The 15569-nt window shown below is 51.8% G+C and overlaps 1 protein-coding gene across 1 annotated transcript in view; it reads right to left on the reverse strand.

Moving 5' to 3' along the window:
* The window catches only part of MYO18B (myosin XVIIIB), a 240724-nt gene that overhangs the window by 75048 nt on the left and 150107 nt on the right, over positions 1-15569 (reverse strand). Inside the window, 1 exon segment of the mRNA XM_077761677.1 lies at positions 1284-1397. Within this exon segment, the coding sequence (XP_077617803.1) occupies positions 1284-1397 (114 nt within the window).

Consider the following 15569-nt stretch of genomic DNA (forward strand, 5'->3'; position numbering starts at 1 on the left):
GGGGAGACAGGACAGTGGTGGGTGGAGGGAGAGGGGGGGAGGGGGACCACAGGGGCCTGCCGAAAAGCAAAGGTGTGAGTGCATCAGAGGAGTGACCATCTACCTGAAAGCTTGGCTGTGGGTGTGGCAGTGACAGCTCTGTGTGTGTGTGCACACGTGCGTGTGTAACGGGGCATGCATGTGGCTGTGTGAATGGCTACATGTCTGTGTCAGCCCACGTGGGTTTACACGCTATGTCCATTTTCACTGCTCCTGGGACACACGTGTGAGGGCAAAGCCCTGTAATCTCCGCCGGAACCGGGACTTTGTTCTGTTCACAGATACCTTCCCAGCACTCGGCCTGCATACAGCAGGTGCTCCGTAAATACATAATTGGGTGGATGGATAAAATTAGATGCATAATTTACCTATGAGGGCATTTGTTTTGTATGTGTGTCTGGTGATTTTATAGGTGAGGGTGTACATTCGTGTGTGTGTGTGTGTGTGTGTGTGTGAATGCTTATGGGCAGGTTCCCTTTAACCTGGTCTCAGCAAAATCTCGAACGAAGGGTCCAACAGGGCTCTTAAGATCAGCTTTTGCCTATAAATCCGTGGCTACACATAAACTTCGGGATTTTAGATGCGGAGTACAAATTTAAGTTAACCTTGGACACCCAGACAGGGGACTTAGAAATGTGCACCCAATTTTTACCCATGTATTAGATTCTGAATATATGTTCATTTCCCCCATTCCGTGGTGAGCACATAGTAGGTTCATAATAGATGGCCGGGTCCCTTATAGGAGTGAGCCTAAGAGGGCCCACGAGGGATGCCTGTGTCTCCAGTTATAAGAATGAATATGCAATAACCCAGCTGTGATGCCCAAACCCCCTGTTACGGTGGGGAGCACACATTAGGACTACAACTGGTGCCTGGGGACCACTCCCCTGCAGAGCACACTATGGGCACACTACAGACAGTTTTGTTCCCACTTAGAATGCTGAGCAAACAATAGGCTCATATTGAATGCATCCCTTCAGTGCTGAGCACACATTAGGTCTACAACAAGTTTCCTTGCCTAGCTTCGTAGAGAGGAACACATAGTTGATTCTCACACATGCCCTTAGAGCCTTTACAAGGCTCAGCTCAGAGCAGAAGGCCTGTACTTGCAGAATGTTGACCCAGCAAGTCTACAGTAAGCACCCTCAGCCCCCCTTGCAGTGCTGAGTACGCAGCGGCCCCACGCTGGTGCCCAGAGCCCTGCGCTGGCCCCGGGGCCCCACACTCCAAGGAGGGGCGGGTACCAGGCTCTTATTCCGGGTCATGCTCTCCAGCTCGCTGTGCATGCTCTCCAGGTCCGCAGTCAGCGCCTTCTGGGTCTTCAAGGCGTCCTCACACTTGGCCTCACTCTGCTCCAGCTGCACCGGGCACGGGGAGGAGAAGAGAGAAGAGCCTCATGACGCTGCCCCCTTGAGTGTTCTTTCCCGCCAACTCAGCCCAGCCCCTCTCGGCGGCGGGATAATTTATGGACTACCCTCCCGTCTTCACAGCGATTCATCAGCCCACAACGAGGGGGAGCGAATGTGTTTGCATGTGAGGTGGCTCGGAGATGCTCAAAATGGACCATGAAATCAGGCTAGGCCACTTTTTGGGGCCAGTAGCTGGCCCTCAGCTCCACTCGGCAAATGTTTGCTGACACCCACTTAGTGCACCCACTTAGTGCACCCACTTAGTGCAGGCAGGGAGCCTGGCCCCGGACCCCCTGCCCCACCCCATGAGGGAGACCAGCAGCAAGAGCCTCCCTGAGGAGCACAGGAAGGAAGGTATGGAGATACTGGGAACACAGGATGAAATCAGGGAAGGCCTCCCGGAGGAGGTGCTCAAAAGTTAGTGGGAACTTGCCAAAGAAGAGGTTTCTTAACCAGGTTTCAGAATCATAACCCCCCTTTAAATGGTATGTAAACTATTTGCCACGTAAGCATTTTTCCTGGGTTCTTAAAGGTTAAGAGCCACCGACCTAAACAAAGTTTCTCTTTCTCACCCTTTTCTTTCTCATCTGAAGCTCACCCACCGGCACACAGTAGGCCTCCTATCTTACCAAAGCGGGACCATCAAATAGGTACAATTATCTTCTGTGGCCCCAGAAGACAGACGTTCCCCGCTGGAGAAAACCACATCCGGGCACAAACCCTAAGTCCCTTCTGTGCCTGGCAGTTTCCCCTTGATTTCCGAACCCTAGAATCTCTGAGCAGAAAGCACACTCAAAGACTGCCTGAGCAAAACACTCAGGGCTCAGAGAGGGACAGTGCCTTGCCTGAGGTCACACAGCCGCAAGGAGGGAAGACGGCACTTGTATTGTCCAGACTAGCAGGTCTTCTCCCTCCCAGCCACCGCCCCTCCCAAACGGCTAATCATATTAAGGCTCGTGTTCACAGGACAGAAGAGAAAAGCAAGCTGGAGCCTCTGCGAAATGACGTGCAGACAATCTCTGACCCCCGAGGCCACCGAGTAAGTGAAGGGGTCCCCTTGATCTGTGAAAGGAAAGCCGTTGAGCCAAGGTGAAGGCCACCCCAGGACAACAGGCTGAGGTGGGGGTTTCTGTGGGTAGAGCCCCCCACCCCACCCTGGAAGCATTTTTATCTCCTTCCAAACTGGGCAGAGAATGTCCTCCTCGGAATATCAGGAGCCCAGCCCGGATGTCAGAATAATGGCAACGGCCGTGGAAGGCGGGGACGATGGAGGTCACCTGGGATTCCAACGTCTCCAATCAAGTGCCCCGGGGGAAAAGGTGCTACTTTCATTGTCGCTTGTAACCCTCATCTTAGCTCTGTGAGGTGTTCCCCCATTATACACATGGGGAAATCGAGGCCCTAACCCTTCTCACGCTGGCACGAGTTCTGGTCCCACCCCACTGCCAGCAGCCACCGTCCACAAAACTCCCATTTTCCCAGACCCCAAGAACAATGTGTTCCTGCGGTGGGCTCCGTGCAGGACAGCCCATTTCCCCGGGTGGGGGTGGGGGGTGGGGGAGACGGCTGAGACACATGGAGCATGATGGGGGGTGAGAGGAGGTACTGGCATTGTTAGAGCATCATTGACAGAGGAGGTGAGAGGCCAGGCACTGTCATCTCCCCACAGGAGGCTCCGGGGGGCCTCTGGGCCAGGCAGACCGGTGGCAGAGCAAAGCCAGACCCTGGTTCCTGCAGAAGTCAGACGCCTCATTAAGGAGAGGATTTAAACTATGACCTGAAAGATGCAAGGAGTCAACCGTGTACCTATTAAAGAGGAAGAGTGCCTTGAGTGGAGGAAGTAGCGGGTGCAAAGGTCCTGAGGCAGGAACAAGAACGAAAGGAAGTGGTGCCGAGGGACAGAAAGGCGGCCAGTGTGGCTGGACAGCTGTCCAGGGGAGGATGGGGAAGTGGTGTTGAAGTAGCAGATGGGGAGGGGGGCCCATTGGTGAGGCCAGTGAGCCGACTCTGGTCTGTAGGGAAACCACCGGTGGAGGCGGAGGAGGCAGGCAGCTGTCGTGGGCAGGATGGGCTTTGGTGGAATAGACTGGAAAGAGGGCAGCCGGTGAGGACACGCTGCAGTATGTGCCAAGAAGGAAAGGCCTGGGCGGCCCGGAGCCGGTGGGCCGTCCTGGGAGGTGACGTCAAGTGGCTAACAGTGGGGGAGGGGAATATCACACAGCACTCTGCTGCCTGGCCAAGTTGCCTGGCTCGGGGCCAAGCAGCAAGCAACAGCCACTGTCAGTGACCGCACAGTGAAGTGCCAAATACAAGGATAGCCGTTCCCAACTCAGGCTGAGGGTTTTGGCAGCGCGATGCCCTGGTCCTCAGAGCCTCCTTGGAGCGAGAAGGCTCTACTGGTATCTCCTTTTCACCGGTGGTGTCTGATGTGATCAAGAAGCGGCCTTTCCTCTCCCCAGCCTCCCTGGAGCAAGCAGCAAGGGGGACAGTCCCTCCCCGGAACTGCTGGTGTCCTTCTTAGCTCCTTCTGGGTTTGGGACAGGATTATCTTTCCCCCAGTCGGTTTGGGCATTGACAGGCGCACCTGCTACTGTTGTCCGGGGACCGTTTCCAGGGCGCTGTGTGTTCTCCGTCTTGCTTTAGAAAAGCCCCGTGAGAACTCTTGGGAGCAGGGGACCCACCATTAGGACTGGCTGATATATGAGGACACGGAAGCCCCCAGAGCAGAAAGGCCTTGCCCAGCGGTTGCACAGCTGGTCAGCGGAGAAGCCTGCTGCGTCCAGCTCCGGAGTCCGAGCTCTGTATTGCTAGGCTCCTCTGCCCCTTGTGAAAAGACACTATCCAAAAGCAAGGGAATCAAGAGCAAAAAAAATGATTGGGACCTCATCAAGATTAAAAGCTTCTGCACAGCCAAGGAAATCATCCATAAAACTAATAGGCAACTGACGGAATGGGAAAAGATAGTTGCAAATGACATATCAGATAAAGGGTTAATATCCAGAATATATAAGGAACTCATCAAANGACACTCTCTGGAAAGTCTGGACCGCATGGGGGCAGGTGGATTAAAAGAAAGACAAAGCTTGTTTGCAGAGCAAATGGTTGGCTAGGTGGCGTGGGGCTATAATAGGAGCCGCCCAGGCAGTGTCATGATGGCTGGGGCCAGGCAGGGGTGGGGTGGGGGGGGGGGCTGGGNATCATCCCTGGAGCCTCCCACAGATAAACGAGTCCATTCCCAAGAGACGAGGAAGGAAACCAATGCTTACTGGCACTTGCTAAGTGCCGGCTCCCACCATGAGTGGGGGTCTGAGGGTGAGCATGGAGCCGGACCCGGAGCATCGGCCTCTCTCAGTGGGTCACTGGATCTCGTGCCTCAGTTTCCTCACCTGTAAATATGCAGTCCTGCGTAGCGAGTGAGTGAAATCATGGGAGTACTTAGCACCACGTCTGGCACTGAGAAAACCCTAAGAGTAATGGCCGTTGTCACTCCTGTTTGTCCCTTTCATTCCCTTTAACAGCCTAAGAAATTTTTTTAAAATTTTTTTCTTTTTTCTTTTTTTTTTAACAGTTTATTGTCAAATTAGTTTCCACATAACACTCAGTGCGCATCCCCACAAGTGTCCTCCTCCATGCGCATCCCTCCCTCCCCCCCACATCCATCAGTCCTCAGTTTTTGTCAGCATTCAAGAGTCTCTCATGGTTTGCCTCTCTCCCTTTCCCCCACCATTTCTGCCCTTCTTCTCCCCCTTGTTTAAAATTTATGTTGAGAGAGAGCAAGATCACTCACAAGCAGGAGAGGGGCAGAGAGAGAGGGAGAGAGAGAATCCCAAGCAGGCTCCTCATGGTCAGCACAGAGCCCCACATGGGGCTCGATCCCAGGAACCATGAGATTGTGACCTGAGCAGAAATCAAGGGTTGGACGCTTCACTGACTGAGCCACCCACATGCCCCAAAATGGGGTTTTTAAACCCCATTTTGGAGGCAAGGAGAATGACAGAAAGAACGTAAAGTTCCCACAGCCAGGATGAGGTGGAGGCTCGGCTCCCACCACCTCAGGGAGGAACTTCAGGCTTCCTGGCAGACCAGGGAGGGAGGGGGAAGGGTGCCCACCCAGAGGCACACTAGCCAGTAGGATCTCGAGGGGCAAGACCAGAACCTCTCCCCCTCAGCCCGACACCCCCACTGGGCAGGCTCCGGGCCGCTGCTGACAAGCCATCTAAATGCCGAGCTTTAAAAATGTCAATTTATTACACTTTAGGGAGCGGGAAGAAATACAGGGCCATCTCGGGCTGATTTTCCATTATGGATGACCCGGTGTAAGAATAACTCACCGCGCGTTATTTCCATATGGGGGCTGTTTGAGTGACATTTTTATGAAGTCGGGTGGCAAGTTATGCTGGGGCTGAGATCAGACCTTTCGGGGGAGCGATGTAGCCCAAAGCCGCTTCGAAAATGCCTTCCCTTCCCGGACGCACCCCAGGAGGGGCCGTCAGAGAGCAGAAGGGAGTCGGGCAGCCAGGACGCCCCTCGGGAAGGGTTATTGGGGTCCACTCTCCTGTCCCTGTAGCCAGTGTGGCAGTGAGGATCCCAGGAGGCAGGGGACAGCTCCCACTTTTCGGCTCCACGTCACCATCCTTCCACATGGACGAGCCCTCTTGGGCGGTTCCTCGCCAGACCTTCAAGATGCAGGGCGGAGAGGGCTGGGGGGAAAAGTCTCTTCACACCTGTGAAAGCTGAGCCCCCAGCAGGCTCTCAATGAGACAACTGATCTGACTCTCATACAAGTTCATGTTTTCCTCTCGCCTCCAAATCTAGCTTCTTGTAAAGCCGACACGACAATACCAAAGGTATATGGACTAAAGCACCCAACACCTTCCATTACCAGAAGCTTCTCTTCCACCTGCTCATGGTGTCTTTCTATCATTCGCTCGTTCAGTCAGGCGCCCTTTCCCAGAATCTGGGAAAGTCAGGAAGGTGGGTGCCCACGGGACGGTGTCACTCTGCCCCAGCCCCTTGAGCCGGAAGTCTTCTCTAGCTACAGGTGGGAACATGCTTCCTGACCTTGAGCATGAACTAAGGGTGAGGTCCTGACTCTTCAGGGATTGTGGGAGAGCCCTGAAGCTTCTGGAAGCCTGGAGCTCTCCTGGGCAAGAGGAAAGGACAGATAAAGCACTGCATAAATCTGGAGAAGGAATCCCATGGACACTGGTGACGACGAACTCTTACTCTGTTCCAGGCACTGCTCTGAGCGCTTTCCACCAAAGGATGGGGCCGGCAGTGCGCTCCCCCAGTATGGCCTCTCATCCACCACGAAGTGGGACATTCATCATTACCACAGCATTGCTGGGTGGTTAAAAGCACTTTCAGTAGTTAGGCAGAATTGGGGTCCAATCCCCAATTTCTTTTTTTTTTTTAAATGTTTTATTTTATTTCTAGGAGAGAGAGAGAGAGACAGTGTGAGCAGGGGAGGGTCAGAGACAGAGGGAGTCACAGACTGAAACAGGCTCCAGGCTCTGAGCTGGCAGTCAGCACAGAGCCCGACGCGGGGCTCGAACCCACGAACCGCGAGATCATGACCTAAGCGAAAGTCGGATGCTCAACCGACTAAGCCACCCAGGCGCCCCTAATCCCCAATTTCTATATATAAGTCTATGACCTTGAGCGGATGACTTAGTCTCTCTAAGCTTTCATTTTCCCATTCACGAAATGCGGGAAATGGTGGCTCATATTCATTGGGTAGGATGGCTGAGTACAGTTGTATTCGTTGTGCACTGCACAAGCCTAGAGGTGGCCGTGCACATGGATTAGGAAGATGAGCTCTTGCTCTGTGCCAGGCACTGCTCTGAGCACTTTTAATGTATTTACTCACTTGTCCTTCACAATGACACTCTGAAGTAGAGTCAGTAACTGAGGATAGAGAGGCCAAGGACTTACTCCAGGTCTCACAGCCCTGGAGTGACTCCCACTCTGAGCCTTTACCCTGCATTCCTTCAGTAACAGTGGTGCCCCCGACACGTTTACAGGGGAAATTTTACAACGCGTGTGCACAGCTTGTACTCTCCCTTCCTTTCATAGTGGTACCCCATCTCCCCNAAAAGCCCATCCCCCAAGTGTCCAAGTGGTTCTGATAGAGCTGACCCCGTCCCCTATCAAGCTCTGGGAAGGTCACGTGACTCAGCCTAGCCAAGCAGGACGCCGCTTCCTGTGGGCCAGAGTGCTAGGCTGTGGGATAATAGCGCGGAAGACCTCAAGATTTCTGCTGGGACTGGAGAAACAAAGCTTGTTCTGTGACGCAGGAAGTACGCTTGGCGTGTCTGGCGGCCCTCCTCCCGGCAAGAAAGAAGAAGCTGCCTGAGAACATAAGGGGACATCGGAGGTGCTGAGGCAGGAAACACATTTCTCAGTGACGAGGCAGGGTGAGCCTCAGAACGTTTCAGATATTTTGGTCAATAATCTCCCGCTTGAGCTGCTTTGAGGTGGGCTGGCAGAAGCCAGATGCAAAATAAGTGAGTGTCTTTCTCCTTCTCTCTCTCTCTCTCCTAGAAATAAATAAAATATTTAAAACATTTATTTATTTCTAGGAGAGAGAGAGACAGCGTGAACAGGGGAGGGTCAGAGAGAGAGGGAGATACAGACTCCGAAACAGGCTCCAGGCTCTGAGCTGGCAGTCAGCACAGAGCCCGACGCGGGGCTCGAACCCACGAACCGCGAGATCATGACCTAAGCGAAAGTCGGACTCTTAACCGACTAAGCCACCCAGGCGCCCCAGAAATAAATAAAATATTTAAAAAATTATTAAAAAAAATACCTTTGGTGACCCTGGTCTGCCAAAAATATTGGATCAAACAAAGTAGTTTGAGCCAAAACCTTGTGAAACAATAACAGTCATTCATTGCTCACCTATTCCGTGTACAGATCCGTCCTCAAAGGGGAATAAATATTCCCCCTTCCTGAATGTTCAAGGGGAAAAAGATGAGGGAATGAAGCTTCTCCAACGCAGACTCAATTAGGCACCGTGGGGGCCCTCGCGGTTCACTACCCACAACTGCTCGGCGAGGCAGGGATCAGCCCACAAGTGGGGAAACGGCAAGCCGGGCAGGGGAAGTGACCTGCCCGGGATCACATCCAAGTCAAGGGGACTCCACGCCCCTGCCCCTCCTGGGCTACCGCACAGCCCATGCTGCAACAAGCCTGTCTCTACTGTCGGGTTCATCTGCGACGTGCTCTCTGTGACGTTCTGCTCCTCCCCTCCATTCCCTGGGAGGGCGATTGAGATTCCCGTCACATATACATCAACTACAACCCGATGAATAGCATATTACTTGCCTATGCAAAGCCATCTGCCTGCTTTAAATACCTGGCGAAAATGTTTGCTTGGGACTTATTAAGCCGCTAGAGGAGTGGACCAGACATATGGAATGAGGCGGGGAGAGGGAAAAACACTGATATTTCGGCAGAATGGTTAGAGCTAGGATTTCTGGGCCATGCGGTGGATTTAAGGATCCTGCATCACAAACGCCACGCGGGGAGCATTCTAAGAAACGGTGTCACCGGCGGGCTAATCTCAACACATCCCAGGCCTTGACATCCCATCCGGGCACTCGGAAGCATTAACCTTCAGTGGGAAGGGCTTTCCCCTGAAGGGATTTACCAGCATCTCAAACTATAGACAGCCCTGATAGCGAACAAATGTATTAAATGCAAACATATTAAAAATGACAGGCCAGGTCCACCAACGGTCTATCCGGCTCAGAAGTTCGATGACAGTGGCTCCAAGGGGAGACTTCCCGAGACCATCTGGTGGTTACTCTCTGTGTCCTTGATCAAACGATGTGAGCATCTATTAAACATCCCGTCGTCTTGCTTACACTGTGTTGGAGGATCATTATTTATTGATGCACCGAAATGCTTTCTGAGTATTTCTGCTTTCCATCCTCCTCACAGTGAAAATAATCATTATTAGTAGTGCGCTAACCATAACGAGTCTCTGAGGGCTCACTGTGAACATGTTATTTGCAACATGTGACAACTCTGTGAAGTGGGGACTTTGATCACCATTGTATGGATGGAAGAAACTGAGGCTCAGAGAGGTCGGTTAACTTGTCAAGAGCACACAGCTTCTAAGTGGTGAAAGGGGCCGGGACCTGGACTGAATTTGAAACCCACAGCTTTTTCTTGTGAGCCCTGTGGCCTGGGCTTCCCACCTGCTGAGTAAAACAGACCTCCTTTCACTTGTTGGGAGTCTATTCCTTTGAGGGTTTAAGAGTCCTTCCTCCCCTACTGAGGTGGGCGTCTGCTCATGCATATAGTTGTTGAATCACTGGGTTGTACAAGCTGAGGCTAAGATAATACTACCTGCCAACTAGACTTCAGTAAAAATTAAAATGGAAAAAAAAAAAAAGAGTCCCTCCTGATTTTCTATTACGGGATCTAACGACCGCTCAGGTACTACACGGCGGAACAGACTTTACGAATTTCCTTCCTGACTTCACCTCTGGCTGCAGTGGCTTTCGGGTACACTGATGTTCTCCAAAAACAAGAAACCTTGGAAAAGCAGGATAAAATACACATAAAAGGCCCTCCCTACCCCCTCCTATCATGCCCTCATTTTTATTATATTTTCAGCACCCCGCTGCTCCCCTAAATAGTGCAGCGTCTGAGTACCTCCCTGTCTTCCCACTAGATAATGGGCTCCTGGAGGCCACCGGGGGCTTGCTCCCCTCTGGGTCCTCACGTGGTAGGGGTTCCACGCAAGGTGCTGAGGGAGCTAAGGAAAGAGGTCAGCTCAGCGCATCAGTAACCTGTTCCGGTCTGGGGGGGGCGGTGCGGTGGGGGGCGCCTGGGTCTGCAGCCTGAGTTGCCCACTGCCCGCCTGAGCACCCCCTCGGGAGGCCACCTGCTGCCTGGCTGCTTCTCGGGTCCCTCCCGAGCACAGGTCTCTGCCCCAGACACCGGCCGGTGTCCAGACAGCCAGCTCCATACAAAGGACAAGGGGCAGATTGTATGGGCAGGACCTTCCCCTGCAGGAGGAGATGACCCGCATGCAGAGTGACCACAGGCTTGCTCAGCAAACGTCCAGGGCTGGACCTGGAGTCCAGGCAAAGGCCCAGGTAGAGAGGGGTGAGCTTCCCACCATCCTGCCCCACCGCCCTCACTTAACCAGAGCATTCGGCTAACCAGGACGCCCTCTGCCTGACCAAGGCGTTTTAAATTTGTATTCTGAGACATTTAACATTGACCAGCTGGGTTACCTTGCAATTAAGAGCTTCTGTTCCTAAAACGGCACAGCTAAGCGAAGGCAGCAGTGTGCCCCAAAGTTTGTCTGCAAAACGAGAGAAAGTATGTGCAATAAACCTAACCAGCAAAGAGCTTACATCCAGCGTTGCTCACGAATCACTACAAAAAATGGCCAATAGTTTGAAAGGCGCACAGGCAGCTTGAAGAAGGCAGAAGTAGTCATCCAAATGGCCCGTCTGCTTCGACAAGGGGATCACCTCGTTACTCGTCAGGAAAATGCAAAACAGACCACAGAACACCTCCTCCCTCAGAGTGGCTGCGGTGGGAATCGCTAACAGGAGCAGGTGCTGACCCCATGGGACCCTCATATTCTGCTGGCCAGAGTAAACGTGCCTGCGGACATTTGGGAGACTGTTCGGCCACATCGATAGGTCTACAGAGGCGCACGCACACGCACCTGCTTCCTGAATAAAATAACATGGGGAGAAACTTCCATGGTGGCTGTATCTTTAGTCACCAGAATCTGGATACAACCTACACGGGCATCAACAACAAAATGGCTAAACTATGAGAGTCTCAGAAACAGCAAGCAGAATGAATTAACTTAAAACATTTTTTAATGTTTATTTATTTTTAAATTTTTTAATGTTTATTTATTTTTGAAAGAGAGACAGAGAGCACACAAGCAGGGGAGGGACAGAGAGAGACACACACACAGAATCCAAAGCAGACTTCTGAGCTGTCAGCACAGAGCCTGATGTGGGACCCGAACTCACAAATAGTGAGATCATGACCTGAGCTGAAGTCGGACACTCAACCAACTGAGCTGCCCAGGTGCCCAATGTTTATTTATTTTTGAGACACAGAGAGACAGAGCACAAGCAGGGCAGGGGCAGAGAGAGAGGGAGACACAGAATCCGAAACAGGCTCCAGGCTCCGAGCTGTCAGCACAGAGCCTGATGTGGGGCTCAAACTCACAAACCACAAGATTGTGACCTGAGCCAGATGTTCAACCCATTGAGCCACCCAGGTGCCCCAATTATCTAACGTTAATGTAGCCATTTAAAAACATGAAAATCAGGGGCGCCTGGGTGGCTCAGTCAGTTAAGCATCCGACTTCAATTCAGGTCATGATCTCACGGTTCGTGAGTTTGAGCCCCACATTGGGGTCTGTGCTGATAGTGCATAGTCTGCTTGGGATTTTCCCTCTCTCCTCCACTTTCTCTGTCCCTTCTTCACTTGTGCTCTCTCTCTCTCTCAAAATAAATAAATAAACTTAAAAAAAAACACATGAAAACCATTTTAAGCTCTCAAGCTGTGATAAAAAAAAAAATCAAAAACCAAACCAAACCAAACAAACAAACAAAAAACGGGCAGTTGGATTTGAGCTAGATTCAGGCTATGGCCATAGTTCATTGACCCCTGGATTAGAAAACAGTATTTTATCAACGTGAAGCTTTCCAGTTTGATTGGAGCAAAGGGGCATCGTGTTTGTAACTCTTTTTCCAATAATTCAGAATGAGAAAGAATGACAAAGCAAATGTGGTAGAATGTTACAAACCGATGAATCTTTTTAAAGTTTAGTTATTTATTTATTTAGAGAGAAGGAGAGAGCAGGGGAGGGTCACAGAGAGAGGGGGAGAGAGAATCCCAAGCAGGCTCTGCACAGAGCCCAATGAGGGGCTCGTACTCAGAACCGTGAGATCATGACGTGAGCGGAAGCCAAGACTTGGAGGCTTAACCGAGTGAGCCCCCGGGGCGCCCCACAAATTGATGAATCTAAATGAAGGATAAGCAAGGATCCTCTTAACTATTCTTGCCACTTTAAGCTTGAAATTTTTTCAAAATACGTTATTTAAAAAAAATCCCAGTTACCCCCAAACTCTGTGACTTTGGGCAAGTCTCGTATATGCCTGGCTCCCTCCTACCTGAAATGAGCGTAGAACGGGCTGCTCACGGCCCATCCGGTGAGTCCCTACTGAGCCACAGGGCACCCGCCGTCTGCAGACCCACCCCTACCCTGAGCCTCAAAGAGAGGAGGCCCTGCTCACATCGCGTTCGCCGCATTCAAGTGGGTTGAGGGGATCAAATGGCATCCACGACTCTGACAGGAGATTATGTTAATATTGAATCAATTCACTCCAACATAATCTTGAAAAAGGGGTAAAAAAAGTGTTGTTGTTTTTTTTTATCTCTTTGGATAAAATACCCAGGCCACCTGTCCTGTGGCTCCCGGCTGGGGAGAAGCATTCAGAAGGCGCTCACTCACACAGAAGACTCCCATCAGACTCCTCTTCCCGAGCGTGGTAATTATTTTCAATGTCTCCCGGAAGCGTGGGTGACACATGGTGACAAACGTCCTGCCTAAGGGCACTGGGGATGAATCAAGGGTTACCGGTCTCCCGCACTAGTAGGTGGGGGAGGGGGTACCTCACGGCTGGGGGTGCATCACATGGAAGACACACCAGGCCCAAGGGGCCCACCTGGAGGGACAGAAACTGAGCCGGAACCCCCCGGTGGGCGCGGCTTCCCGCAGGGGCGTGAGGACCCAGCGGAGGCAGAGGGCTGACGGGAGATACATTCGTGGTCTGGGGTAGCAGCCGGTAAACTCCCTTGTGGTGACGTCTGTGAGTTCAAATCCCAGCCTCATTTCTTACTACGTTTGTGACTTTGGACCAGTCTCTCGGTGTGTTTCCTTAGTAGCCCAGTGCCCGCCCTAAAGGAGCTGGATGGCCAATGCGGGGCACAGGCAAGCAAAGGCGGTGACTTCGAGAGAATGATGTGTGCCACCCCACAGAGACAGTGGGGGCAGAGGGGTGGGCCCTCGCCCAGCCCGTGGGGGTCAGAGACGGCTCCCAGAGATGTCCCAGCTCAGAAGAGAACCGGATGGGGGCACCTGGGTGGCTCAGTCGGTTGTGTGTCCGACTTCAGCTCAGGTCATGATCTCACGGTTTGTGGGTTCGAGCCCCACATTGGGCTCTGTACTGACAGCTCAGAGTCTGGAGCCTGCTTTGGATTCTCTCTCTCTCTCAAAAACAAATAAACATTAAAAGAAGAAGAAGAAGAAAAGAACCAGATGGTCAGCAGGCAAAGAGGTTTCAGAAGGAAGAAGCAAGAGTCTGGCCGAGGGCACAGCCTGGGCAAAGGCGGGAAGGGGGTGAGACACGTGTGAGCGACCCCAAGCCGTCCCTAAGCTGCTGGTCAGAAGGGTCAGGAGCACGGGAGCGGGATGCGGCATCCTCGAAGGTCATGTTGAGGAATCCGCACTGCATTCTGAAGGCCATGGAAGCTGTGGACGGATCTTGAACACAAAAAGCCAAGACTGCACGCAAATTTTAAAATTCTCTCTTCGAAGATCAGGTGGCAGAAAGATCGCTGGGACCAGGCCAGGGGCCAGCGGACGAGAACCCCAAATGAGAGATACAGGTGGGGGTGATAAGCGGTGGGGAATGAAGGGGGAAGGGCTGAAGCATCAGTTGGGGGCTTGCCTGTGACTTGGTGACAGCTTTATTCTCAACAGGGAGAGGTGAACCCAGTCCCCTGCATGACTTAAGTAGAGGAAAGAACATGGGGGTGGGGGAAAGTCTCCAGTTAGCAAAAAGCAAATACCATATTTCCTTTGGGGGAAGAGACGAAGGTCTAAGGCATGAATCAAATAGGAAAAAAAAAAGCAGCCAGTGTCCTGGAGAAAACATCCTTTGCCGGTGTCTTGTGGGAGCCAGGTGTCAGCATCTGCTGCTCACAGATGTTATTTACGCGCGGCGATTATCTCAATTATATATCTTGGTTCTTGGGAGTGCTTCTGTCTCCAGATTAGTTTGTTTCCAGTGGAAACATTCCATGGGAATTAATTAGTAATTGCTCCTAAAGAACAGGTGTCATTAGATCATCCCCACGCTTCACCCTGCCTGCCCTGTTCTGCTAGGCCTTGTAAAAATTGTTTGCCGAGAAACCAAAGTCTTCCAACAGCCAATACCTGTGGAACAAGGGAGCCCCTGGGGAGCTCGACGTTTTAAAAATCAATATCTGGGGGCTCCTGGGTGGCTCAGTCAGTTAAGTGTCTGACTTTGGCTCAGGTCATGATCTCGTGGTTCATGGGTTTGAGCCCCGCATCGAGCTCTGTGCTGACAGCTCAGAGCCTGGAGCCTGTTTCAGGGTCTGTGTCTCTCTCTCTCTCTGACCCTCCCCTGCTCATGCTGTCTCTCTCTCTCAGAAATAAATAAAACATTAAAAATTTAAAAAAAAAAAATCAATGTCTGTAAGTTTTTATCTGAGAGAATTCTTTCAAATGCACGGTCATAGTGTTCTTTCTACCAGTCCCATCACTGGGAATATCACGCCCCATTTTATTTTTTAAAATTTTTTTTATGTTTATTTATTTTTGAGAGACAGAATGTGAGCAGGGGAGGGAGAGAGAGAGAGGGAGAGACAGAATCCGAAAACAGACCCCAGGCTCCAAGCTGTCAGCACAGAGCCTGACGCGGGGCTCGAACTCATAAACCATGAGATTGTGACCTGAGCTGAAGTCGGATGCTTAACCTACTGAGCCACCCAGGCGCCCCACATGCCCCTTTTTAGATGAGAAAAGGAGGCCAAAAGGCAGGATGACTTGCCCAAAAGCAGACAGCGAATTAGGTAGCAGAGGGAGGATTTGAACCCAAAAAGTTCTACCTTGCCTCTAGGAGTCCTCCATGTTTTACCACGAGGTTCTTAAACCGAAGGTATTATCAGAGATATACCCAAGGCTCCCAGTGGAAGGAAACTGGGTGAAAAGAGCCAATAATCTCTCAGGGTTCCAGATGCTCGGGCAACGGGCCGAGGGGATGCCTATCCATAGGGCAGAATCCAGAGATTCTGGAAGATGCTCTAAGGGCACTCTCGCAT

The sequence above is a fragment of the Crocuta crocuta genome, unplaced genomic scaffold (genome assembly GCF_008692635.1).
Source record: "Crocuta crocuta isolate KB4526 unplaced genomic scaffold, BGI_CrCroc_1.0 scaffold348, whole genome shotgun sequence".
Taxonomy (NCBI): Eukaryota; Metazoa; Chordata; class Mammalia; order Carnivora; family Hyaenidae; genus Crocuta; species Crocuta crocuta.